Source organism: Labrus bergylta, chromosome 22 (assembly GCF_963930695.1).
Source record: "Labrus bergylta chromosome 22, fLabBer1.1, whole genome shotgun sequence".
Taxonomy (NCBI): domain Eukaryota; kingdom Metazoa; phylum Chordata; class Actinopteri; order Labriformes; family Labridae; genus Labrus; species Labrus bergylta.
Window position 1 is genome coordinate 3,149,515 of NC_089216.1, and position 23,980 is coordinate 3,173,494.

Here is a 23,980-nt window from a genome sequence, read left to right on the forward strand (position 1 = left end):
AGATTAGTAGCTAAAATGTTACCAACACAAAGCAAAAAGTGACCCGAGTTATCTGTTGTTTCAGGTGACAAGGGCGACACCTGTGTGAACTGCTTTGGTGGTACCAGTGCCATTCCAGGACCCCCAGGACCTGCAGGACAGCCCGGTTTCCCTGGTAAAGCCACTTGAAGTTAAAGAAAAAATGTCCACCTTCTTTTTGTGGTAGTATGTATTCAAGATGGATTATGAGGAGAGAGCTGTGAGGAAATTATTATATTTCTCAATAGTGTTGAGTTGGGACTGTTAGCATGACCCTGAATTCGCCAAGTCTCCTGGCTAGAAATTAAATTGAACCATAAGAAAAAGAATGAAATGACACAATTGATGGACATCAAATAAATTGCTAATAAGTAACAATTGTTAACCTTATAACTATCAAAATGTCAAAACATTTTAGGACCTTAAGAATTATTCAAGAACGGTGCGAGGTCCTGCTCATTTAGGTGAAAAACAAGCTGAACAGGTGCTTCTTTGTTGGGGTTTTTTTGTTTTGTTTTCTGTATAGACGAAATAAGCAAGGCTTGTAAGCACATTATGCACAAATGGTGGTATTTTTTATGTATAATTAAAGGCTTACTCTGCAACCTTCAGAGCAGATTTTCACACCAAAACAAATGCTCTTTTCGGACACACCTCCTTCATCCCTCAGCTCCCCAGAATGTTGCATATTAAGCCTTTAAGAACAAACTGTATTTGGAAATCTTTGGAAGTACGTAGTTGTCTAAAATAGTTTATGCTTTGCTGTCTCATAGAGGCAATGTAAATCTTTAGGATACAGCACATTACTGAATCATTATGGCTGTATTAGTCATTTTTTTCCTTGCCTATATTAGGAGGGCCTGGTGCCACAGGTGTTAAAGGAGACCGAGGATTTCCAGGAACACCAGGTTCTGTTGGACCCCCTGTGAGTACTTTTTACACTTCTTTGACCAATGCATTGTCTTGAAAGAGACTCTAACTATTAAATTAAAAAAAATGTAATATTATGATTAGTTAATGCTAAATGGACTTGAGCTTGTATATGGCTTTTCTAGTCTTTTGAAACTGCTTGTCACATTCAACCACTGATGGCAGAGGCAGCAATGTATAGTGTTTAACTAATCCGAGTCAACCACCGAGCCACAGACTGCCTCAAACTGTCACATGATTTACCTTAGTGTCTTGAATATTTATATTCTAACAGCTAGATTTCCTTTTTCCCTTTTTTTTAATACCAGGGTCCGTCCGGTCCTCAGGGTTCTCCAGGATTCACTGGAGAGAAAGGAGATCCAGGTGATGCAGTCACAGTGAGTGGTGTGAGGGGGGAGAAGGGTGACAGCGGCTTCCCTGGACCACCTGGTCTGCCTGGACTGGATGGTCGACCTGGTCGTGATGGACAGCCTGGAGCGCCGGGACCCAAAGGAGCTTCTGTAAGTGTATTTCTTGTAGTTTCTCAGTCATTTAATGTGGACAACGTGTTTGATATTATCAGTATGATAATAATGAACTATCTCTACAAAACCGGGTTTGACAAAAATCAGTTTGATGTCTATCTTAACCTTAAAGTTAAACCCATATCCATCTGTTTACGTTGAAGGATGCAGGGTTGATGATCTGTTATGCTTCAAGTCAGCAGGAGGAGCTCTAAATATTGTTGCTCCGTACTTGGTGGTTTATGACTTATGTATCCATTTATGATCCATTTCATACATAATGTGTTGGACAGGGTTCCCTGCTGGTGAAAGGAGAACGAGGGCTCCCCGGTGAGCCAGGTACCCCAGGTAATCCAGGAGACAGGGGACCTCCAGGGTCCCCTGGTTTTGGACCTCAGGGCCCTTCAGGAGAGAAAGGTATCCCAGGAGTCCCAGGAAGACCTGGAGGTTCTGGCGCACCAGGTAAGACAATCTTTAATCATTTATTTTGATATGATCTTTAAAAAAGGTGTTTCAGCTTTCCTCCACAAGCAAGTTTGAGTATGTAGAAGTCTATAAGAAAATTGTATACTTCAAACTTGATTTATTACGTCTGTAAACACTCTTTGAATTAGTTTATGGTCTCAATCCCAAGTTTAAATTCTCCTTAAATACAGCATGATATTCATTCAGTATATCATGGTTCTATTTAGAGTAAACTATGTTAGGAATGGTCTGCTGAAATATAGGACATGTTGTCTTTCCTTTCTGTCTCTCTTTTGTTCAGAAAGAGATTCTTTAACCTCACTTATGTTTCCTCCCATGCATTCTCACACCAGGGGCTAAAGGTGAACCAGGCCTGTCAATCGCAGAGAAAGGCTTACCAGGACTCAGAGGACTGGATGGAGAGCCAGGATTACCTGGTGCATCAGGTACACAGTTGTTGTTTTACAGGAGAAACACAATTTTCATGTGTCGCTAATTCCAGGCATTGCAGATGCCAACTGTCTTTGTTATCTAATTGATTTTTTTTTTGCTTTTTTGCAATTTTCTGTCATCAGGTAGCCCTGGTCAGCCCGGACAAAATGGTTTCCCTGGTTTACCAGGAGCAAAGGGTGATCCTGGACTCCCAGGAATTGGACTTCCAGGACCCCCAGGAGTGAAAGGTAAAGACAAAGATGAATGCTCCTTTTACATCTTGTCATCGTCTTCATTCTCTATCTCCCTTCAAAGTGCCTCCTCTGCACCTGTACCTGTTACCAATACCTTCTCCTGTTGCACAACCCTCAACCTCTCAATTTTTCTCTTCTAGGATTCCCAGGAATTCCCGGCCAGCCAGGAGCTCCCGCAGGACCAGGCAGACCAGGTGTAGATGGACTCCCCGGCCAGCCTGGTTTTCCTGGACCCAAGGTAGGTAGCTTTATGGAGGATAGGTCATTTGGTTACTTCCAATGGGGAATTCAGATCTAAGGTAAAAAAAAAAAAAAAAAGTATTTCAATTTTGGACAACCACTTCCTCCAAGTTCACAATGACCTCTAGATAAGTCCCACAGTAAAGTCTGCAAAAATGCAGACTCATGCAAAGTACATAATTTGGTAGCTTTTAAGCCTCCTATTAAGCCCTTGAAATCTAGCTACTGCCATCTTGTTACTGTTAACTGTTACTACAAAATACAGTTACCTGAGGTTACCTGAGACATAAGGATTGTGATACCTGCAGTGTCTTCAAAAGGACAATTTCCCTTTAAAGGAACAACAACAAAGTGTTGAAAACAGTAATATTATATTGTTTAATTTATCAAGTTGAATACAGATCACAAAGCAAATCATGCACTTTACTGTAAATGGAATGGCTAGCTGTCTTAGAGATCGCAATAAACAATTGGCTGCCTTCTCTTTCTGTGACAGGGCGAACCTGGATTTGGCCTCCCTGGCCCCCCAGGTTTACCCGGAGCATCTGGAGGTAAAGGTTTCCCTGGACCTAAGGGAGATTCAGGTTTCCCTGGTGGTCCTGGTGGTCCTGGCCGAAATGGATTTGATGGCAGTCCCGGCAGTAAAGGTATTCTGCAGTCCTGTCGATAACATTGTTTTCCATTGGGCAAATCTATGTAAAGTAGGGAGATAGAAAGACATGTGAGCTTCACCAGCTTACACACACACTAAATCACTTAACCACCCAAAACCCAATATAGCCAACTGCAAACCAAGCTGACCTTCCCATCCATCTTTGCATTAGGTGAGCCTGGCACACCAGGTTTTCCTGGAGCCCGTGGCCCACCTGGATCCCCCACCCTTGGCTCACTGGGTCCACCCGGCCCTACTGGCAGCCCTGGCCCAATAGGACCACCCGGTGAGATACATAAGGACATAATTACTTGCTTGTCTTTTCTCAAAATAAAAAAAGTACAGCACAGTACAACTTTTTCCCATAAAATCATATTTAAAAGAATGTTTAAAGGATTGTTTCTGATGTTCTTTTTTTTGTTCATGTTTTTTTACCAATATGACTACCATTATTTATAACCTGGAATTTAAGTTAAGAGGGTTGAATCTTCAAATCATTATTTCAGGATTCCCTGGATCAAACGGAGAGAAGGGAGACCCTGGCCCTCCAGGTCTAGACATCCCAGGTCTGCCAGGAGACAGAGGAAATCCTGGTTTCCCAGGTTCCACAGGACAAGTCGGTATCCCAGGACCTCCAGGGGGACCTGGAAGGGATGGCCTGCCGGGACTGCCTGGTAAAAAAAAAAATTCCTACATGTGCAGCAATAACATTATTTGATTATTTCAATGTGTTGATTGTTTATTTTCTCCCCCTTTAATGTCTGACTGGTTGCAGGTCAGAAAGGAGACATGGGTCCCATGGGATCTCCAGGGCCTTCAGGAGGACCAGGTGGCCCAGGAGGGCCTGGTGGACCTGGCCTTAAAGGTACACTACATACATCAATTATAGATTTATAGGTCAGGAAATCCAAACTCTGAAATATACAAAACTAGACTAGACAAGACCAAATCATGACATATCACTTATTACTTCTTAAACTATTCCTCCAGGTGAATCTGGATTCCCGGGAAGAGACGGTGGACCCGGTGGCCCCGGTGGCAAGGGAGAGAGAGGTGAGCCTGGTCTCCAGGGACCCCCAGGAGTCAGTCAGCCGCCATCAGTCACAAAGGGAACCAAAGGAGATCCTGGACTACCAGGTACACCTGAGAACACCATCAATGTATCTTAATGTGAAGTATTTTCCAAGGAGCAAATTACTATTACCTCTTGTATAAGATATTCATTGATTCATTTTGTATGTGTTTGTTTTACAGGTTCACCAGGTCTTCCAGGTCAGAAAGGAATCCCAGGTCTCTCTGGTGACCCTGGACTGCCAGGATCAGATGGCCGCCCAGGACTCCCTGGACCTTCAGGTATGGGTTTACCTCAATATAAAAAAGAAACACATTTAAATGTGCAAATCATTTTCCAACATGCTCATTCCATTGTGTTGCAGGTCCTAAAGGAGATCCTGGCATCCCAGGAGGCCCAGGTGGTCCTGGAGGTCCAGGATCTAAAGGCAGCATGGGAGAAATGGGATTTCCAGGTAACTTTCAATATTTGTTCCCCATTCTAAAGGACTAAAGTAACACTAGATTCATGGATTATGGGGCGTCGGTGGTCGAGTGTTTAGGGCGCGCGCCCCATATACAGAGGCTGTAGTCTTACAAGCGGACAAAATCCAACCTGTGGCTCATTTCCTGCATGCAATTTTCTACTGTCTCTCTCCCTGATATATAAAAAAAATGTTTAAATCAAATCTATGATCTGGATAAAAAAAAATATTTATACTTGTTACAGGACCATCAGGGCAGAAAGGTCTACCAGGTCAGCCAGGTAGGTCTGGATCCCCAGGACAGCCTGGAGGCCCTGGTTACCCTGGAGCCAAAGGTGAACCAGGTTCTGCTGGTGTAGGACCACCCGGACTAGCTGGACCAAAGGTAGAATAGACAACCATACAAACTTCAGATAAATGCAAAATTCTGGTTCTTGCGTCATGGTTTTGTGTTGGTCATAGGGTGACCCAGGACAGCCAGGGTTCCCAGGAAGTTCAGGGCTGAAAGGAGGTCCAGGATTACCCGGTGGCTCAGGTTTACCAGGAGGGCCAGGCCCCAAGGGAGACCCCGGCCTCCCAGGATTCCAAGGTAAATCTGAAGTTTTGTTTCAGACATTTTGTTAGAAAAATTCAATGTTGCTCTTTTGGACATTTCAGAAAACTCCCTGCTGAACTTAAGTACTGTATGGATGATTCATTAATTTAGGAAATGGAATCTGAATCAAGGAAATAACAAATTGGTGCAAGAACACCTCCAAAAATGTTTGCTCATACCTAAAAGAGGTACCATTAGCTTTTGAGTGTTACAAAGGAAATTATGCCGTGCTAACAGTACTTGGAGGATCAGTAAATCAGTCTGTAAGGGCTTGGAAACCGGAGGGTCATCTGTTCAAGTCCCAGAACTGACAGTGTGGGAGTGTGGAATCAGGACTGGTGGCTGGAGAGGTGTCAGTTCACTTCCCGAGTACTGCTGAGGTACCCTTGAGCAAGACACTAAATCCTTAACTGCCCAGAGCACAAGTCCAAATTTTAACAAATTCAAAATGAAATCAAAAATTCCATGTAGAGTATGTTTAGGGATTAAATCGAGTGAAAAGGTGGAGGATGAAGCTTTGGCTCATTAAGCCAACCCTTTTGAATAACACATTTGAATTTCCCTCAGGATGAATAAAGTAAATTTAGTTTAATAAAAAAAAAAAAGAAGCATGAACATCAAGTCACACCGACTGATGTGTCGTCCATCTCTCCTGTCAGGTGCACCCGGCATCCCCGGTCCAAAGGGTCTTGATGGTGGACCTGGTGGCTCAGGTCTCACAGGATCCCCAGGTAGACCAGGAGAACCTGGTAGGTCAGGAGCACCCGGGCTTCCTGGAGAGAAGGGTCAGGCAGGTCGGGACGGGATCCCGGGACCAGCTGGAGTCAAAGGAGAACCAGGTAGGTCAACATGCTCAGGAAAAATGACTCTACATTATGCTAAAGTATGCTTGCTATCCACTGTGAATAATATGTTGTTATTTTGTTGTTTTGAGTCACTTCTGGTCTATTTCCTCTTCAGGACTTCCTGGTTATGGAGGTCCCGGTGCCTCTGGTCTTCCAGGGTTGCCAGGTGAGTAACAGTATGTGTAACAGTTTTACTTGTGGAGATTATAGTTTCTGCATTAACAATCTCTGCTTCATCTCACTTTGTGTTAAGGTGGTAAGGGTGACCCAGGTCTCCCTGGTCCATCTGGCAGTCCTGGTTTCCCCGGCACTAAAGGAGAGGCTGGTTTCCCTGGTAGTCCAGGTCCTGCTGGCAACAGTGGCCCACCTGGACCTCCTGGATTTGCTCTGCAGGGCCCCAAAGGGCTCTCAGGACCACCTGGACCCCCCGGAAGAGCAGGTAAAGCACTTGGGATTTATAATTATCACCACAAGTTCGGCCATAATTTGCTGCCTGGTTTTCTGACTCCTAGATTGTTTGATTAGCTTCCCTCTGCCTACGGTCACACGTTGGCATGGTTTATTGTGTGTAACCTTCCAGTTAGTATTAGGGGAGGCTGTTCATCGCTATATTGCTAAGAAGCACAAAGAGCCATGCTGGGACGTCATAATCCATTCACTGCAATCCATACAGAATTCGCAGTTCTGTATCCTGCCTTTTCTCGCCAAATCCTAGCTTAGATTACTTTGACTGTCAGAGAGGATGAGGCATGAAATAGTCTAAATAGTTACTTTGGCAAACTCTTGGATAGAGACATACTAGTGTACATTTCTTTCCATTTTTGGACATTTTATGGACCACACAGTTTATCCATAAATTGAGAAACGATGGACGGATTAAACTGCCTGCCAATTAGATTAATCTTCAACCAGTGCAGAAGTCCAGAAAACTGCAGTTCCTCAAGTGTCCCTTGGGAGCTGGCTTCAAAAGCCAAGGAATCCCCATAACGATAGATGTTGTAAAAATGGGATCAGAAAACCAGACAGCAAATGGCAGAATCTCTATTTCAAACTGTGAATGATTCCATCACCATGTTCATTGATTTGCATGAAAAGAGCCACATCACTGTTTGAGCACCACCTGTCCAGTCATTGTCAAGAACACTGAGCACGGATGATTAAAGTTTGTAATGCCGTGTGCACACACCCCCGCCAAACCTTTTTTCACCAGGAAACATCAGGTTGCTCCTCATGCACCAATCACCAAAAAGAGCAGCATGTGTTTACGGCACTTTGTTGTCCATTTCATCAACCAGATCCACCTGTCTGTCCTCATGTCTCCTCACCCCTTTGCCCTCTGTCCTGATCCCAGAATGGGGAAAGCTGTAATCTATCTCTTTCAACAGCAAATTAAATAATAATATCCATGCACTGTATATTTGTCTGTACCTCTGGTGGGTTGAACTGGTGTGTTCGGTGTTTGTCGTATTGCTTGAACATTGGAAGTAATGTTGGTGTTCAACAGCTGAGCCTTAAACAAACTCAAACAAACTCTCATCTTCATGATGAAAATTCCTGCCTTTCCTCTATAAGATTATTGAGATAACCAGGTATCTGTGCCGGTTATTCTTGAAAGAGACACCCATGGAGATTGTTCTGCAGCCATGCTTCCATTCCTTTTAAGCCTACAGTATGTGAGAGTGTTTAGGTTTGTATCTGGCTTTGCAGTATTGTATTTTGTGTATTTTGTTCCACCAATCAGTCATCTGCATGATTACACATTATTAAGCCTAACACAGCGCTGGAAACAGTGGACGACCCTGACATCAAAGTAAATTTTTAAGTTTGTAAGTGTCAATCAATCACAGAAGGTAAAAGACCATACTCATTATGTTACATAGACCCAATGTTAAGCTAGTGTCTAAGGATGTAATATGTTGCGATACAATTAAAAATGGACAAAAATAAAGGACAATTCCAATCGATTGACAAAAATATATCGCATTACCATTTTCTATCCAGCAGAGGGCACTGTCTGCTTTGGCTTCTCTTATCTGACATCAGTTCAGAGGCGTAAAAGAAGGAAACATATTTTGCAAGTTAACTGTCAAAGAGTTGTAATAAAATAACGTTTTGTGTGATATTTGTATGGATCAAACTTCTCATCTAGAATTTAAATGCTAAAAATGACCAAGAATTCACGTTAACGCCTCATTGTCAGCACTGACCACACACCAGCGCTGTGTTTGGCAGTATTTGGGTGTAAAGGAGACCAACAAGTTATGACATTTTAACCCCTGTTTCCTGTGGCTTGGCCCCACCCATTGTGGTGTGGCCCCACCCCCTCGTGTGGTGACACATACATCCGACTGCTGCAGGTCCCTCAGGTCAGATCAGCTGGTGCCCAGACTTCTCCTGCACGTTCCTTATCGAACCACTGACCCTACTCTCTGATCTAGCAGGGGCGAATTTCACCTAAAAACTTTCATGAAATCTCTTTATTGTTTCATCTCTGACTCGATTTCTTCTTAACAACTGTCTTCTTCCACTTTCTATGCACACTGATTGTAGAATAACGCACACCTATCAAGTAAGCACCTTTGATTAAATAAATATGTTTAATAATAAAAAATAATTTACACACTTGTGATTTTTAAAACTCACAGTACTTTTCTGCTACAATTAGCATGTCATCTTGGTCACGTTAGTCAAATACAAACACACCATGTAACTAACACACCCGTACAGTTAAATCGTTGTTATAAGTGTATGTCACATATTGTAGTTCCAGCTCTGTTGAAATGTACTATTTCAAGATTTAGATCAATTAAAAATATTGTAGCTTAGAGACTCAAACAAGAGCATCTTCAAAATCCCCAATTTCCACCCAGCAGGCTGTAAACATTCTCTCCTGAGCCCCCTGGTCGTTAATTGGTAAAATAACAAATATAAAAGTATTTTGTCAGGTTAGCCAACCTGCTTTATGTAAGTTCAGCAATAATAAGGATAAACGCTGTCATGCTAAATGCTAATGCTTCCATGACAACTGTGACATGATTTTCAGGTGTAATATTCAGACCGATTAATCAGCAAGCCGATATTAGCGTGTCAATTGACTATAGGTATCGGCTAATGTTGTGGCAGATATGCGCCCATATTGCTAGATTTATTCACCAGTTTAATTATTTCATTTTGTTTTTAATAACTGATAGTGCTGACATGGGGTAGGTGTAATAAACTGGTGGATGCTGAACCAGCCATTTTTACAAGAATTCTCTATGAGTGATACATTGGACCGTTAAAAGAGGGTCTATATTTATTCATAAATATCGGTAGTTAGATTGTACCAGATTATTTATAATGCTTACAACCCAGCTCCCAATGTTCAAACTCATAATATCCCATGAGGTCCCATTTCCAATGGATCTAAAATTGGCTTTGGTCAACATTAGCTACACAGAACATCCCTGCAGTTTTTTTTGTCTGACTTTGTTTCTGTACTGATGCTTGCTTCTGTCTAAACCTGGTCTTCTTTTTTGCCCTGTGCCAACAACCCGGCTCTGCTTTACCTGCGATTCTTGGAACCCTAGGTCCTCCAGGTTAGACTTGTGGTTTGATGGTTTTGATACATGCTGTGGCACAGAAACCTAATGTTGGAAGATGTGTACTAACCCCTCTTTACCCCACAGACGAGGCTGGACACTAAGGACTTCTGACAATAAAACCCAACACACATAAAGAAATCAGTCATGATGCTCTATATATATACACATTTAATCTCACTGTGTTTATTTAACAAAATCATGTTGACTTAATTTCATCAATCCAAGCAAACAATTATTATTTTTTTTTTTTTCATTTTCTCTTTTTTGTTGTTCTTTTAATGCTGGATTTAAGTCTAAATATGCAACGCTGGTGAAGTCAAATTACATGACTTTGTTTATTTCCACTACTCTGTATTTATTCTGAATGTCTTTTGAGATTTTCTCTGCCATCTTAGATATTTCCAGATGTGTATTGTATACTTATTGCAACTTTGACTCAATACCAGTAAATGCCAAATTGTACCAATATCTATTTTGATACCGCAGCAGCTATCGATCATTAAAATAATGGAGATTGTACCATTTTAACATACATGGTATTGATAAAGTCTTTCCAATCCGTTAGTGGAAACTGACATTGTTGAGCATGTTATTTTTAATTATAGTGTTGTGTTTTTTTTTACATTTCTGTACCTGATGTTTGACTTTTGATGTCCAAAGGTGCACCTGGCCCAGAGGGTCCGCGTGGGCCCGCAGGAACAGGCGGCGTCAGAGGAGAGAAGGGTAACTCTGGCACTCCAGGCCAGCCAGGCTTCCCCGGATCAAAAGGAGACACTGGTGTTCCTGGATTCCCAGTAAGATCATTGTGTTTGATCTGTTAAAATTGGTTTGTTGAACTCGCAAGATCTACAAAACCAGAAGTTAAAGAATGTGTTGTCTTCTTTATAGGGTTCGTCTGGTCAACCTGGTGGTAATGGTGCAAAGGGAGACATTGGTCTTCCTGGGGTTCCTGGATTCCCTGGTTAGTAAATAATATTAAAACCGGATTTTCGGACTTCCTCATATTTAAAAATGTCATGGACCAAAGATTTGATTATTTGTGTTTTTTTCCAGGACCAAAAGGTGATTCAGGCATCTCCGGTGTTAATGGGCTTCCTGGAGATCCTGGAGATGTTGGACCCGAAGGTGAGTGTGCTTTCTTTCCATTATGGAATTATGTGACAGACAAGTGAAAAACTAACAGACGAACAATAAAAACAACAAAAAGAGAAGAAAAAAACCCATTGGGGAGGTTTAATGAATACAAATACTGCTGTTTGGAATTGCTGTTAAAAGATGAGTCTAGAAGTGGAAATCATTTTGGGGTTAAATTTAGTGACATTTTTCTTTTTATTTCTTTTTGACCTCCAGGTCCTCGTGGTGACCCTGGTGCACCTCCAACTCCAATTGTGGTGAAGGGAGAGAGGGGTCCCCCTGGTCCCGTGGGCCTGAACGGTGGTCGGGGATCCCCTGGTCCTTCTGGGCGTGACGGACTTCCAGGTGAGTAAATATGGACTTATGGACGTATTAAGTGCTTGATCAAATGGCTATTCACTGCTTTTGAGGCAGCGTATTATGTAGGCATTGAAAAACTGCAATCAGAAGAGAGTTAAAGAAGAAGAAGATGGAGAAAATGCAAGCTCGAGGAAATATGGCTTCGAGGTTTAAAGTACTAGGAATGGTTGGCGTGGTTGACGTTTAAACCTAAAAGCACTGACATTCATAATAACTGACATTCAGTTTCAATGTATCACTCTTATTTTTAAAATTGAGATTTACACAGATTTGTCTTCTTTTTTGAAATCCATTTTTAAATTCACAATAAACCTAGCATTGTTACATAAAACACTCTCACTCTCTCAGGTCCATCTGGTGAACCTGGAAATCCTGGTCTGGAGGGTCCACCTGGCTTCAGCGGCCCACCAGGCAGGAAGGGAGACACTGGACCAGCCGGTCAGCCTGGTGAGTGAGCGGATGTATGCACCTCAGGGAGATTAGCTTAGCATAGCAGCATTTGTTGATAACACCATGTCAGCTAAGAAATGTTTCTGCTGTTAGTTAAAAAAAAAAAAACTAGCTCCCTGCTTTATGAGCAAACATTTAGCTTTTGGCCCTTTTTGCAGCACAGTTGTACTTCCTTTCTTAAAAATCTACTTTCCCTGATTTCAGGTCAGCGTGGTTACCCTGGTCCTCCTGGTTCAGATGGTCCTCAGGGTCCTCCTGGTCTACCAGGATCAGTCTCTGCAGCTCATGGCTTCCTCATCACCAGACACAGCCAGGGTCAGGACGTTCCCTTCTGTCCCGAAGGAACAAACCCCATCTACGATGGATACTCACTGCTGTACGTGCAGGGCAATGAGAGAGCACATGGACAGGACCTTGGTATGAACAATTTCTGTGTCGGTATAGCTGTACTTCATTCATTTATCATTTAAGCTTCATACATTTGACCAACTTCTCCCTGTGTTCTAGGCACGGCCGGCAGCTGTCTGCGCAGATTCAGCACAATGCCCTTCATGTTCTGCAACATCAACAACGTATGCAACTTTGCGTCTCGTAATGACTATTCCTACTGGCTCTCTACGCCTGAGCCAATGCCCATGTCAATGGCCCCCCTCACCGGAGAGAGCATCAAGCCGTTCATCAGCAGGTAGAGCTGGAGAGAGGCACGAATGAGCAGAAAGAGAGGCTCGATAAGGGAAGCTGCAAGGTGCTAAACTTAGTGTCTTCGTGTGCGCTTTAGGTGTTCAGTGTGTGAAGCTCCGGCCATGGTGATTGCAGTCCATAGTCAGACCATCCAGATTCCCACCTGCCCGTCGAATTGGGAAGCCCTGTGGATCGGATACTCCTTTATGATGGTAGGACATACACACCAGCACACACAAATGTTGATGCTGCTTCAGATGCCTAGCTATTCCTTAGAACATTAATTTCTGATTCTTAAAACTTCTCGCACATTCATGGTTTCCTGACGACTCGATGCGGTTCGTATCATAACCACTCTTCCGTCTTCCCTCCCCAGCACACCAGTGCAGGTGCAGAGGGCTCCGGTCAAGCTCTGGCCTCACCCGGCTCCTGCCTGGAGGAGTTCCGCAGCGCTCCCTTCATAGAGTGCCACGGCAGAGGGACTTGCAACTACTACGGCAACTCTTACAGCTTCTGGTTGGCCACTGTAGAACAGAGCGAGATGTTCAGGTACAGTATCATGTAATACTGTAGAGTTACAGACTAGTGATGCTAAGAATCTAACTTAGCATCTCAGGAGAAAATAATTCATTTTGGTTTACATTGTTAAGTAAAATAGATGGTTTGTTAGGTTAAAGAGATTGGGATGCTAATTATGTTAGGCCGTTAATGGCAATTTTGATTACTTGATAGCATCAAGCTAACAGACCAAGATGTACATCCCGGTCCATCTGTGAAAAATTGCGCCCCTTTTGGGGAATAATATACCAGCCGCCACTGTTTATTTATGTTACATATTTATTTTCTAACTTTTTTTCTACACTCTCCTGCCTCTCTTAACCTCCTTTACCTTGTGACCTCACAGGAAGCCACAGTCAGAGACTCTCAAGGCGGGTAACCTACGAACACGCGTTAGCCGCTGCGTCGTCTGCATGAAGAGGACGTAACAGCAACCAGCAAGAAACCAACCGGTGCCAGGCTCGCCTGATCAATAACGAGAGATGATTTGATGATGGGGGACAAGTAGGGGGGGTAGTAGTCACAGCGACGGATATACTGTTGCCATGACGATAAAGTGGAATACCAATGGTGCATTGTCTTCCAGAAAAACAAAACAATGGTGCTACTGTGCAACACAGCTTAAAAGAAAAAAAGAAAAAAACTGGCGTAAATAAATCTTATATTTAGTCTTTGTTTTTCTTCAGAAGTACCTCAAAATGAAAGCAGAAAAATATCCACTAAATGGTGCCATGATGGATGTGCGACAACTAAAGTGCATTTTTCATTTTCCTTCTTCTTTCCCAAAAGGATCCCTTTTTCCCTTCTTATTTTTTTAAATCACTTTTGACGTTAGTGCAACAAAAAATGTGATACCATACATCCAGTTCTAGACAGAAGTGATTTTTTTATTTTATTTTAATTTTATTTTTGATCTTATTGATGAGGAGTGGATGGTCTCCATGGTTACCAAATCGGCACTTTGACTTCGGAACATCCAAGATGAGAGATGCACTGACGATGAGCTTTCCTTTTAGTGAGACTGCCTTTTTTTTATAACTAGCTCTTCATTCACACACTCTTTCTCTCTCTTTCTCCGTCATTTTTCTGTCGTTTAAACGTTACATTTGGTGGTACTAACCCTACCATAGCCCGCCTCCTAACCCTCAGCCCTACATTTTCTTTCTCATACTTTTTTTTTGTAAGTAATAAAATGTGTATATTGTGTAAAACACTTTGTTTTTAGTGAATTAGGTCATGAATCGGTACCAGCTGTTTGATATGAGACAATTTCCAGGTTCTTTTTAGCTCACACACTCACGCATTTACACACAAACACATACAGAAAACACATTAATTCACTTCAATGCTCACAGACACACACCACTCAGATATTGTACAAAGTAAGGCTTTTATGAATGAAACAGTATTTTATATATAATAAATATATATTTGAAAAAAAGAGGAATAAAGGTATATAAACTTATTTGGCTGTGGGGAGATTGTTCACTGTTCACAAACAAAGGTCAGGCATTTCAAAAACTACTGAGCACAGACAGAGCCATTTTCCTCAACAACAGACTTGTATAATGTAAACAATCGCTTAAATCTTTTGTATTCAATTTGTAGAATTAATAAATGTTGAACTGAATAAAGGGGATTTGCTTTTAGCTAGTCTAATAATTGGGGAATGTTACAGATATTTGTGCAACAAGGATTTGAATTACATTTTGGCTCCTTCATTAGAAAAAACACAATATTTGTTTTGTGTTTTTTAACATTTCCAGGTGCTGGGCTTTGCTGAAAAAGGAGGGCCTAAGGTTGTTGTTGTTTTGGGGGGGGAGGGGGCATTTTGTGCCTCTAAAATTTTCAAATTCACTTTCTCCAGCTTGAATCTGTATCCAAAATTGGTTAAAGTGTTCACACTCAAATCTGTTGAAACACAGGTTCAAGTGTCTGTACTTCAAAATCAGGTGTGATGTTCTCTGATGGGACTCATCGGGGGCACCGACTCCTGATGCGCTGTAAGTCTACAAAAGCTGTTTTTCTGGGGGAAAGAAATGTTTTATTTCCTGTGATTTTTATTGTTATTTTTATTTTTCAAATCTGCTTTTACAAATTCTAATTTTGTCAACCTGGGGTGCGATTAAAAAAATGTGTATTTGTTTTATTTTTTTCTTTCTTTTGTTTTTTTTTCATGTTATGTTATCCAGAAGTTGTTATAAACTTTTAAGACTGAAATAAATACTATGTCCAAAGTGTTGTCTTCTGAAAATATTTGATAAACACAACATAAACAAAGACAGCGAATAGTTAAATTACTGGCTTTTCTTCTTTAATGACACAAGTTAATTTTAATCTAACATCATCATTAGGACCCATGATCCATTGTTTTTAGGAAATTATATATAGGCGAAAGATTATCAGAGTCAGCACATCTAAAGCTAAATATGATTAAGAAATATCTTGCGTATTTATATTCATACACACACCAACAGTTTTTTCTATCTTTATTGGAACATTAAAAAAATTGCTCCCCTATAACTGGGACGTAAAGAAGTTTGCCTTCTATCTTTTCTGGGGCGCACAGAGAGTGTTTTTAAAGGTTTGTAGGATCACATCGGGGGTCACACACATACAGGAACGGATTCTTGAGATCACACAAAAATGGGTTTTTCTGCCTTTGTGGGGACACTGGTAAACTGCCTTTCTAATGTTGAGGGGACACACACAAACCGCTTTTTTTATCTTTGAGGAGACACTTAATTTGTTTTTTCATGTTTTTGCTGTCACACAAAAACATGAAGAAACTGCTGTTTTATTCTATCTTAGAGATGACACGCTTATTACTTTTCTATTTTTTTTCTATCTTTGCGAGGACTCAAGAAAAAATATTTTCCTATTCTTGTGGAGACATACACATTATAGTTTCATCTATCCTTTTGGGGGACAGACAAAAACTTTTTCATGTCTGTGGGATTACATGTTATGTTGCAATATCTTGACAACCACTTCTTTTTTAGGGAAAAACAGCACTTCCCTAGATTGAGTATGCATTTTTCTCTGTCTTTAAAAAAACATATCAATGAAAAATACATGTTTTACAATTAAAAGTGTGATTCTTAAACCAACTAGTAACACAGCTGCTCCAACCCAAATTGTGGGCAAAAGATGAAGGAGATAAATTTACTCCTTTTGCTTATATTGTTCAAATGGATTTCCATTTGTGGGTACAACAGGAACTAGAGAACACACCCTTGCTTTGCTAAAAACCTCTCCTCTTCCTGGAAATGTTACAGCACATAAACCCTCCCTCCTACTTCCTGCTTTACAGGCAACCACTGCACATATGGGTGTTACCAACATGCTGTTCAGTGTGAGAGCTGACAATCTCTAGTCACTGCAGGTCAGCAACTAAAGAAGAAAAATAGCGGTTTTTGTTTTGATAAGAAGGCAGCATTGGAAGATAACTGTTTGACTTTCTGTGTCTCAGAAGAGAAATGGCACAACAAGGAAATCAATCGGGACAATGTTCAATCTGTTTCAACACAGCAAATGATCCGGTGACAACATCTTGTGAGCATAGCTACTGCACAAGCTGCATTAGAGGCTTCAGTGAGGAAGAGAATCAGATGGAAAACTACAGCTGTCCTAAGTGCAGAGAAGTCTTTGTACCAGGGCCTGTCCTGGAGAAAAACACAGATTTACTGGAGCAGCTGAATGAGGCAGGATGTGGAGTTTCTTCAGGACCAGCAGATATGACCTACGATAGGAAGTCTGATGCCAGAGACAATCAGGAGAGTCTTATTGAGGATCGCGCTAAAATGTTTGCAGAGACAAACACTTCACTGCAAGAAGAGGAGCCAAAAACCAGAGCTGAATTCTTAAAATATTCCTGTAAAATAACCCTGGATCCAAACACAGTAAACAGCGGCCTGTTATTATCTGAGGGGAACAGAAAAGCAACGAAAATGGAAGAAGATCAAGTGTATCCAAGTCATCCTGACAGGTTTGTGTACGGGCGTCAGGTCATGAGTAAAGAGAGTCTCAGTGGACGTCATTACTTCGAGGTGGAGAGAAGCGGGGGATCTCTTTCCATCGCCGTCTCGTACAAGGACATAAGCAGAACAGGAACTGAGAGTATTTTTGGATTCAATGAAGGGTCTTGGGCTTTAGATTGTGTTGATGGTCGTTTCATAGTCAGACATGTGTACATCACAGCTGCAAAACCCCACCTTATGTCCTCTAGAGTGGGGGTGTACCTGGATCACAGTGCAGGTATTCTGTCCTTCTACGATGTTTACAATACAATGACTCTCCTCCACAGAGTGCAAACCACATTCACTCAGCCCCTGCATGTTGGACTTTGGGTTTTTGGTATCAAAACTGTTGCTTTAATGTGCTATGAGCTTCAAGATGACCAAGACAACTAAACTTTAACATGGGATTTACTTATTAGGGTTGTCACAACAGCAGATTTTTAAACATCAATGTATGATAGTAAAAATCAAACCGTATCAACATCTGTTTGGATACAACTTAAACAAAAATAGAATTACAAGGCTTCCAGTATTGGGTGATTTAAGCTGTTAATTACCAAAGATTACCTTTTTAAATTTACTCGGTGTGACAGGCCAAACCATTTTAGCATGGAGGGAAATTTAAACTATTTTTGACCACTATGTCAAGGGACATTAGGGAAATAAAAAAGGGACTTTCTTTACATGTGTTTAGATCTGACTCAAACAATTTAAATTTTAATAAAAAAGTAAATTTTGACATTTTATTCCAGTATTCTGGAATACTTCAGATTTTTTTTATGATTGCGCTATTTCTGCTCCTTTGATTTAAGATGGAATTATTTATCTTAAGAGGTGTCCAAGTCCAACCAGTGACCAGCAGATGGCAGCATAACAACAGTTGGAAGACTCACGGCGGTGACTTGTTTAAAAGATTCAATATTTTTCCTCAATACCCAGAATACCCACAAAACATGGAAAAGATCAAATTCAAAATATGGAATCGTATATGTTTACATGTTAATGTGTATGGTGATATGTGGGGGGATTTGAAAATCTTTTCATTTGCCAAAGGGGGGCCCTGCAGAAAACGTTTGGGAACCACTGGCTTTGGCTTTCCACAACAAATACAGAAAATTCCAACAAGACTTCCTTGAATAACATTTCACAATTAAAGTTACTCAAACATACCTTACAAAGGTCTGAAAATTGTAATTTGTTGTGTAATATGTGGTTCATTTGTGTACTCATACTGCCACATGTGAAAGAATCTCTATTTACAGTATTTAATGTGTGTTTCTAATTGAATGCTGACGATATGGAGTGTCTTTGTTTACCTGGTGGATTTATCGTTTGATTTTTAAATTGGACACATTTTGTCCTGTGCTCAGGTGATATGGTATTTTATAAAAGGGAAACAAATCTATTAAAAAATGTAATTTCTTCAGGGTAGCAAAAAATGTGGTATATATCTTCTTTCCCTTTTTTCTTTCTCTGCATGGTAGCTGCAGCTATTGTTTTGTTTCCTAAGCCGTTTAAGGTGACAGGCTTTCTTGACTAATCTACTTCCGGATTCGTATCGGCTGAGCTATTGAGACGAGAGAGGATCGGAGGTGAGGTGGTCCGTGTGTATGTGTGTGTGTAGCCTGTTGTCTCAGTTCTCTAAGCTGTTTAGAGCTACTACTGCCTGCTGGCTCCTCGAAAGACATGCTAATCTTTTGTCTGTGAGTGCGTCCCGCCCCCCCTGACTCTGGCTTCCGCTCAGGACAAAAAGGTGAGTTTGGGACGCACAACAAAACACAAAGGCAATACATTGCCCTGCTGGTGGCAGCTGTGAGGTCCCACGGTTTTAAGACAGTCCATCTCATTACAAAAAAACCCGGATTAAACCATCCCAGGACACAAAGGCAGAGGTGTACTGCCAGAGTGTCCCGGAGCAACAATAAATTCATCACAATAAGACTCTCGGGATTAAAGCTTGAGGTAAAGTGCATGTACATGACCCTTAAATATCAGCAAGTTTCACCTTAGGTTTCATTTGAAGAACACTTAGGTTGAACCTTGTGTATTAGAGGCTCAATATGCCTCTGGGACGACATTAAGCCCCCTGATATCCACTCAGTTATTCTTCTCCTGCAACGTTTGGTCTACATCTGCATTGTTGAAGTCTTCCAGTTCTGATTATTTTCTTCCCATCTGAGAGTGTAAAAGGTAATTAAATGTTCCCATTGAAGTTGGGGAGATTTGTATGTAGTCTGTTTTCACGTATCGCCTCTGAACAATGTCCTCAGAATTAGGTCAGGTCATTATCCTGACTTGCCCTTCACACATGTAGCCCCACAGGTGGAGATTGCCTGTATTGTTGCTTTCACACTTGCACAAAACGGCTGCTAATTTTCAGAAGGAGCAGCATGTGTGAATGCAAACAGCTGAATTTGTTCACTGTCTCCGGAGTTTTTCAAGCCAGTCCCCTAGTATTTTTTTCCACAGAAAGTCCGAGTGAGCTGCATAGGTGATGCATTTGCAACTACTGGAAAATTTGATTCAGGAGGGTGGAGGAAAAAGAAAAAAGACTAGTATGATCTATATGCATGTAATGAAACGGCTTCATTATGTTTTCTGTTTTGCCAGGATGTTCTTCTCCCTCTCTTTTGATATTGTGTTTCATTAATATATAGGCCAATATTCTCATGATAGTGTTGTTTTTATGTGAGGCTTCTTGCATCAGAAGACATCGATAAACTGGATGCGTGCATACAGTTTATGGTCGTGCACTAAACGCCAAGTGAATAAATGTCACAATCCCCTCCCCCTCGCTCAAGGTGAATTCTCCCGATTATACCCTGCTGCATTCTCACATCAAGTCACTCAGACTTCAGGCCGAAAAAATAACTAGGGGGCTGGCAGGAGAGACTTTGAGTTAAGTCTGAGTGAAAAAATGTGGTTGTTTACATTCACACATGCAGCTCACCCAAAAAACTTTTTGGTAGTAGTTTTCCAGAAATCAAATCTAAAAGTGGAAATGAAGTTCACTATCGTCAAGGAAAGTCTTGGTCTAAATTTCAGATATTTTGTAGTAGCTGGCACTTTTTCTTCCAATACATATCGGATTATAAGATGCAAGATGTCAATATCATCTGTGCCTGGAAAACCCCTCGTTCTCCCTGCCTAAATAGGAGACTTTCCAGGATGTGAGATGGAGGCGGAGCAGCAGGCCTGTCGATGGAGTTCTTTCCTGAAGACAGATGCTGTTGTTGAACGTCAATGAGGTCAGGCCTCCCGCTGGGTGACGCGCAAACGAGATGCAAGATCAGGTGAAACTCTTACGCATCCCCTCTCATTAGGGAAACCATCTGTGAGAGTGTTTGTGTGTGTGTGGATTCCAGGGATTTTGGATACACTCGCTGACGAAGATGCTAATAGCCGCGCTAATAGTTGAAAAGCCGCGTACATCACAGTGGACTCCCAACACACACTGGGATTTGTTTTGAAACTCTAGCACCAGTCTACATCCCGGGTGGGCCCACTGGTTGGTCCATCAGTTATGAAACTCTAGCGGGTCACATGCTAGTGTTGAAATGCCCCCTGCTTGGTCCACCCACCGGCATGCCCTTCATCAGCCACACACACACTCACACAAACACTAGTATACATCATCATGTCTCTCTCCAAACCCTCCCTGTGGATGTTTGTCAGTCAGCAGGGAATCAGGGACACCTCACCTCGACCCCTCCTCCCTGGGCAATGGATTCACTGGGTAAAAACCATCCAGGGCTTCATCTGTGGGATTAGAGACGATGTTAGAAAGCGGGCAGTTTCCAAAAGGTCACAATTTGGGTCCCACATGTTTTCAGTTATTGGGCTCAGCCGATCTCTGCTGGATAGATAGGATAGAACCAATCACAAGTTAAAATCAATCAATCAATCAATCAGTCAATCAATCAATCAATCAATCAATTTTTATTTGTATTTCTTCAACTCATAACAAGTGTTATCTCAAGACACTTTACAGAAAGCAGGTAAAATACCTTACTCTTTGTCTGTTAACATTACAAAAGAGCAGGTAAAAAGACCTTACTTAATGCTATATTACAAAGACCTGGCCTATCCATCATGAGCACTTTAGCAAAGCAGCAAAAGTTACAGTGGTAAGAAAAAACTGCCTTATTAAAGAGCCCATATTTTGCCCTTTTTGGGGTTCGTATATTTAATCTATGTACTTTTGATTACATACTTTTGTACGTTCACAATAGCTACAGTCCGAAAAAAGTGTCTGTTTTCTTGTACTGCTCCTCTTTGCTCTCTCTACGCTCTGAGTCCGTCAGCTGCACTCTGCTGTGCCCACACTGTTAGACCCCACGTGGGCCAAGTCTGCTCTGATTGGTCTGCTGAGCCGCTCTGTCGTTATTGGTCAGTTGCTCAGCACGCTTCTCGGAAATTTCAACATGAGCTGCAGGGCTTGCCACAACGAGCCAATGGGCTTAAATCAGTGATATCACACTGACAAAGACGCAGCACTGACAAATTTTTATCGAAGGGGGCTAGAACCGAGCGTTACATGCAGCTAATGCTACAGCTAACAGGAGGACGTAGGAGAAGCCGCGTTTCCGCGGACTTTTTGCACATAGATGTGCCTAAACATGCACAGGACACTTGTAAAACACGCTAAAAGGCATATAAAACCAGAAAAAGCATAATATGGGACCTTTAAAAGGCAGAAATCTTCAGGCCGGATCCCCGGCTCATGACAAAACAGCCTTCACAGGCCTAGGCTGGAGGCGGGAAATAATGCTGGGATGAATTTGATTGGATCATTAGCTTCAACAAAGATTTTGTTGCAATTCTCAATGCTGAGTGACCCGCACCAGGTCACTATGCAGAAAGTAAAAAACCAATTCAATAAAACATCTTCATAAAAGTGTTGTCTACGATAAAATTCAGAAGCTTCCTGAGAAAGTGTACTCCCTGGTGGGCTGTTATTTAAGAGTATATAAGAGTCTATGTATTTCAATATCCAAGTAAAGTATATAAGCATTTCCACTATCTTTGAAAAAACATTTGTCACTTTAACAGCTGTATGCTTGACTCTGTTCTCTGGATAGTAAGTCACTTTGCCGGTCTGCTTTTTGGTAGCACACAGAGGGTTCAATACAAATATGTTAGGTTCTCTGCAACATCTGCTGTACCGCTTATCTTTGTGCTGCGGCTTTGACGTTTGCTCTGCTGTTGAGTTACTGCAGTTCATTCTAAGAAAGTGTATCGCAATAAAATGAAAGTGTAAATTCATGAGAAAGGTTACAATATCTCGAAATCACTCATGCTGACGTATTTCGGATGCCCAGATGTCGCCAGAGCGAGTCTATAAATGGCTATCTCAGCGCAATCAGAGGGCAGTTTGTACAAAGAGAGTACTAAATCAAGGTCTGAACCATGTGGGCTTTTATAGCAAAGAAATACATTTTCACAAAAATTACAGATAACATGTGCAGGGATCAGATGTGGCATTTCAGACTTACAACTTTGAAACCCTCGAGTCTGACCACAATTTGACCTTTCTGCTTGCTCAGTAATGAGTCCAAAAAAAGGCTGCAGTTTCTCCAAAGTTAGTTGGAGCTAATCATATTAGATGATCTGATTGCCTATAACTTTATTGGTCGGTATCAGGAACCCTGGAGCCAAACCTCAACCCTTAGTTAGTTTATAAAAAAGGCAACAAGAAGGGAGAATTCCCAGAAAAGTTTGACATTTAAGTTGTTTTTTTGTACAAAGTGTACTTCCCTCTGGTTTGGCAGCATGTTCATAAGTTACAAAAAGGGACCAAGAACGTATCTGAAAAAAGCTGAAATCAGTAAAGGTCAGGAATGATCTGAGAAGTTCCTGAAAAAGAAGAGGAATTCAAACAGAGGCTCATATATGACCATCAAATATGAACTTTGTAACTTTCTCTTATGTAAAGCAGATTTCTTATTCTGCTGGTTACAAACTATCGATCTCTCTATCTTCATATCATCCGATGAAATGTCTGATGATGATAGACTGTTTCACTGAAACCAGTTGGCCACCAATAATGATGGTTGAATGGAGGTTGAAAGTTGGATAACCAAAAATGTAATGTCAAGACAACACTGAGTTTCAGCATCATTTTTTACGGGAAACTGACGGAGATGGTGAAGTTGATATTTTGGTTGCTTTACGTTGTATTGTTGAGTCACCAATGTCTTTCAAGTCTCTCAAGCCAATGGCATCTTAAAGTAAAAAACCCGCAATGAAGGACGTTGATATCACCAAACTTTGGGTTTCAACATGACTTTTTGTCTCTAAATTGGTGTCCAATGCTTTTTGCGAATTTGGATGGTTTTCATGTGCTGCTAGCATAAATCCATGCAAAGCCAACATGTATTTATGGTAAATGGACTTGAGCTTGTACAGCGCTTTTCTGGACTTCTGACTAACTCAAAGCTCTTTTTACACCGCAGGTCACACCTACACATTCACACACTGATGGTAGAGGCTGTTATGTAAAGTATCCATCAGAAGTAACAAATGCTATTCATACACATTCACACTTCGCCAACGTAGCAGAAGGAGCAACTTGGGGTTAAGTGTCTTGCCCAAGGACACATCGGACATGTTGCTGCAGGAGCTGGGGATCGAACCCCCAGATCTACCGGTTGAGAGACGACCAACTCTACCAACTGAGTCACAGCCGCCCCTTTCCTATCCCTATGAATGGAAAAGCCTTTTAT

The 23,980-nt window shown here is 41.5% G+C and overlaps 2 protein-coding genes across 2 annotated transcripts in view; both read left to right on the plus strand.

Annotated features, from left to right (window-relative positions):
* The window catches only part of col4a5 (collagen, type IV, alpha 5 (Alport syndrome)), a 45,132-nt gene extending 29,659 nt beyond the window's left edge, over positions 1 to 15,473 (plus strand). The window contains exons 21-49 of the mRNA XM_065950307.1: positions 65 to 154; positions 873 to 943; positions 1,257 to 1,448; positions 1,745 to 1,913; positions 2,270 to 2,362; positions 2,492 to 2,596; positions 2,743 to 2,840; positions 3,339 to 3,489; positions 3,667 to 3,780; positions 4,001 to 4,168; positions 4,270 to 4,359; positions 4,485 to 4,631; positions 4,749 to 4,847; positions 4,931 to 5,020; positions 5,275 to 5,414; positions 5,492 to 5,618; positions 6,284 to 6,463; positions 6,585 to 6,635; positions 6,723 to 6,908; positions 10,714 to 10,847; positions 10,942 to 11,014; positions 11,107 to 11,178; positions 11,404 to 11,532; positions 11,896 to 11,994; positions 12,202 to 12,414; positions 12,505 to 12,682; positions 12,776 to 12,890; positions 13,055 to 13,227; positions 13,583 to 15,473. Of these exons, the coding sequence (XP_065806379.1) occupies positions 65 to 154; positions 873 to 943; positions 1,257 to 1,448; positions 1,745 to 1,913; positions 2,270 to 2,362; positions 2,492 to 2,596; positions 2,743 to 2,840; positions 3,339 to 3,489; positions 3,667 to 3,780; positions 4,001 to 4,168; positions 4,270 to 4,359; positions 4,485 to 4,631; positions 4,749 to 4,847; positions 4,931 to 5,020; positions 5,275 to 5,414; positions 5,492 to 5,618; positions 6,284 to 6,463; positions 6,585 to 6,635; positions 6,723 to 6,908; positions 10,714 to 10,847; positions 10,942 to 11,014; positions 11,107 to 11,178; positions 11,404 to 11,532; positions 11,896 to 11,994; positions 12,202 to 12,414; positions 12,505 to 12,682; positions 12,776 to 12,890; positions 13,055 to 13,227; positions 13,583 to 13,664 (3,629 nt within the window). The 3' untranslated portion in view covers positions 13,665 to 15,473. The remainder of the gene's footprint in view (positions 1 to 64; positions 155 to 872; positions 944 to 1,256; positions 1,449 to 1,744; positions 1,914 to 2,269; positions 2,363 to 2,491; positions 2,597 to 2,742; positions 2,841 to 3,338; positions 3,490 to 3,666; positions 3,781 to 4,000; positions 4,169 to 4,269; positions 4,360 to 4,484; positions 4,632 to 4,748; positions 4,848 to 4,930; positions 5,021 to 5,274; positions 5,415 to 5,491; positions 5,619 to 6,283; positions 6,464 to 6,584; positions 6,636 to 6,722; positions 6,909 to 10,713; positions 10,848 to 10,941; positions 11,015 to 11,106; positions 11,179 to 11,403; positions 11,533 to 11,895; positions 11,995 to 12,201; positions 12,415 to 12,504; positions 12,683 to 12,775; positions 12,891 to 13,054; positions 13,228 to 13,582) is intronic.
* A 1,103-nt stretch (positions 15,474 to 16,576) lies between these two features.
* Positions 16,577 to 17,994, plus strand: LOC109999075 (tripartite motif-containing protein 16-like). The gene has a single exon (XM_020653986.3). The coding sequence runs from the start codon at positions 16,716 to 16,718 to the stop codon at positions 17,646 to 17,648; it is 933 nt and encodes a 310-aa protein (XP_020509642.2). The 5' UTR covers positions 16,577 to 16,715; the 3' UTR covers positions 17,649 to 17,994.
* The last annotated feature ends 5,986 nt before the right edge of the window (positions 17,995 to 23,980 follow it).

Coding starts and splice junctions, on each gene's coding strand:
- LOC109999075 (XM_020653986.3), top strand. CDS start 16,716: ATGGCACAACAAGGAAATCAATCGGGACAATGTTCAATCTGTTTCAAC.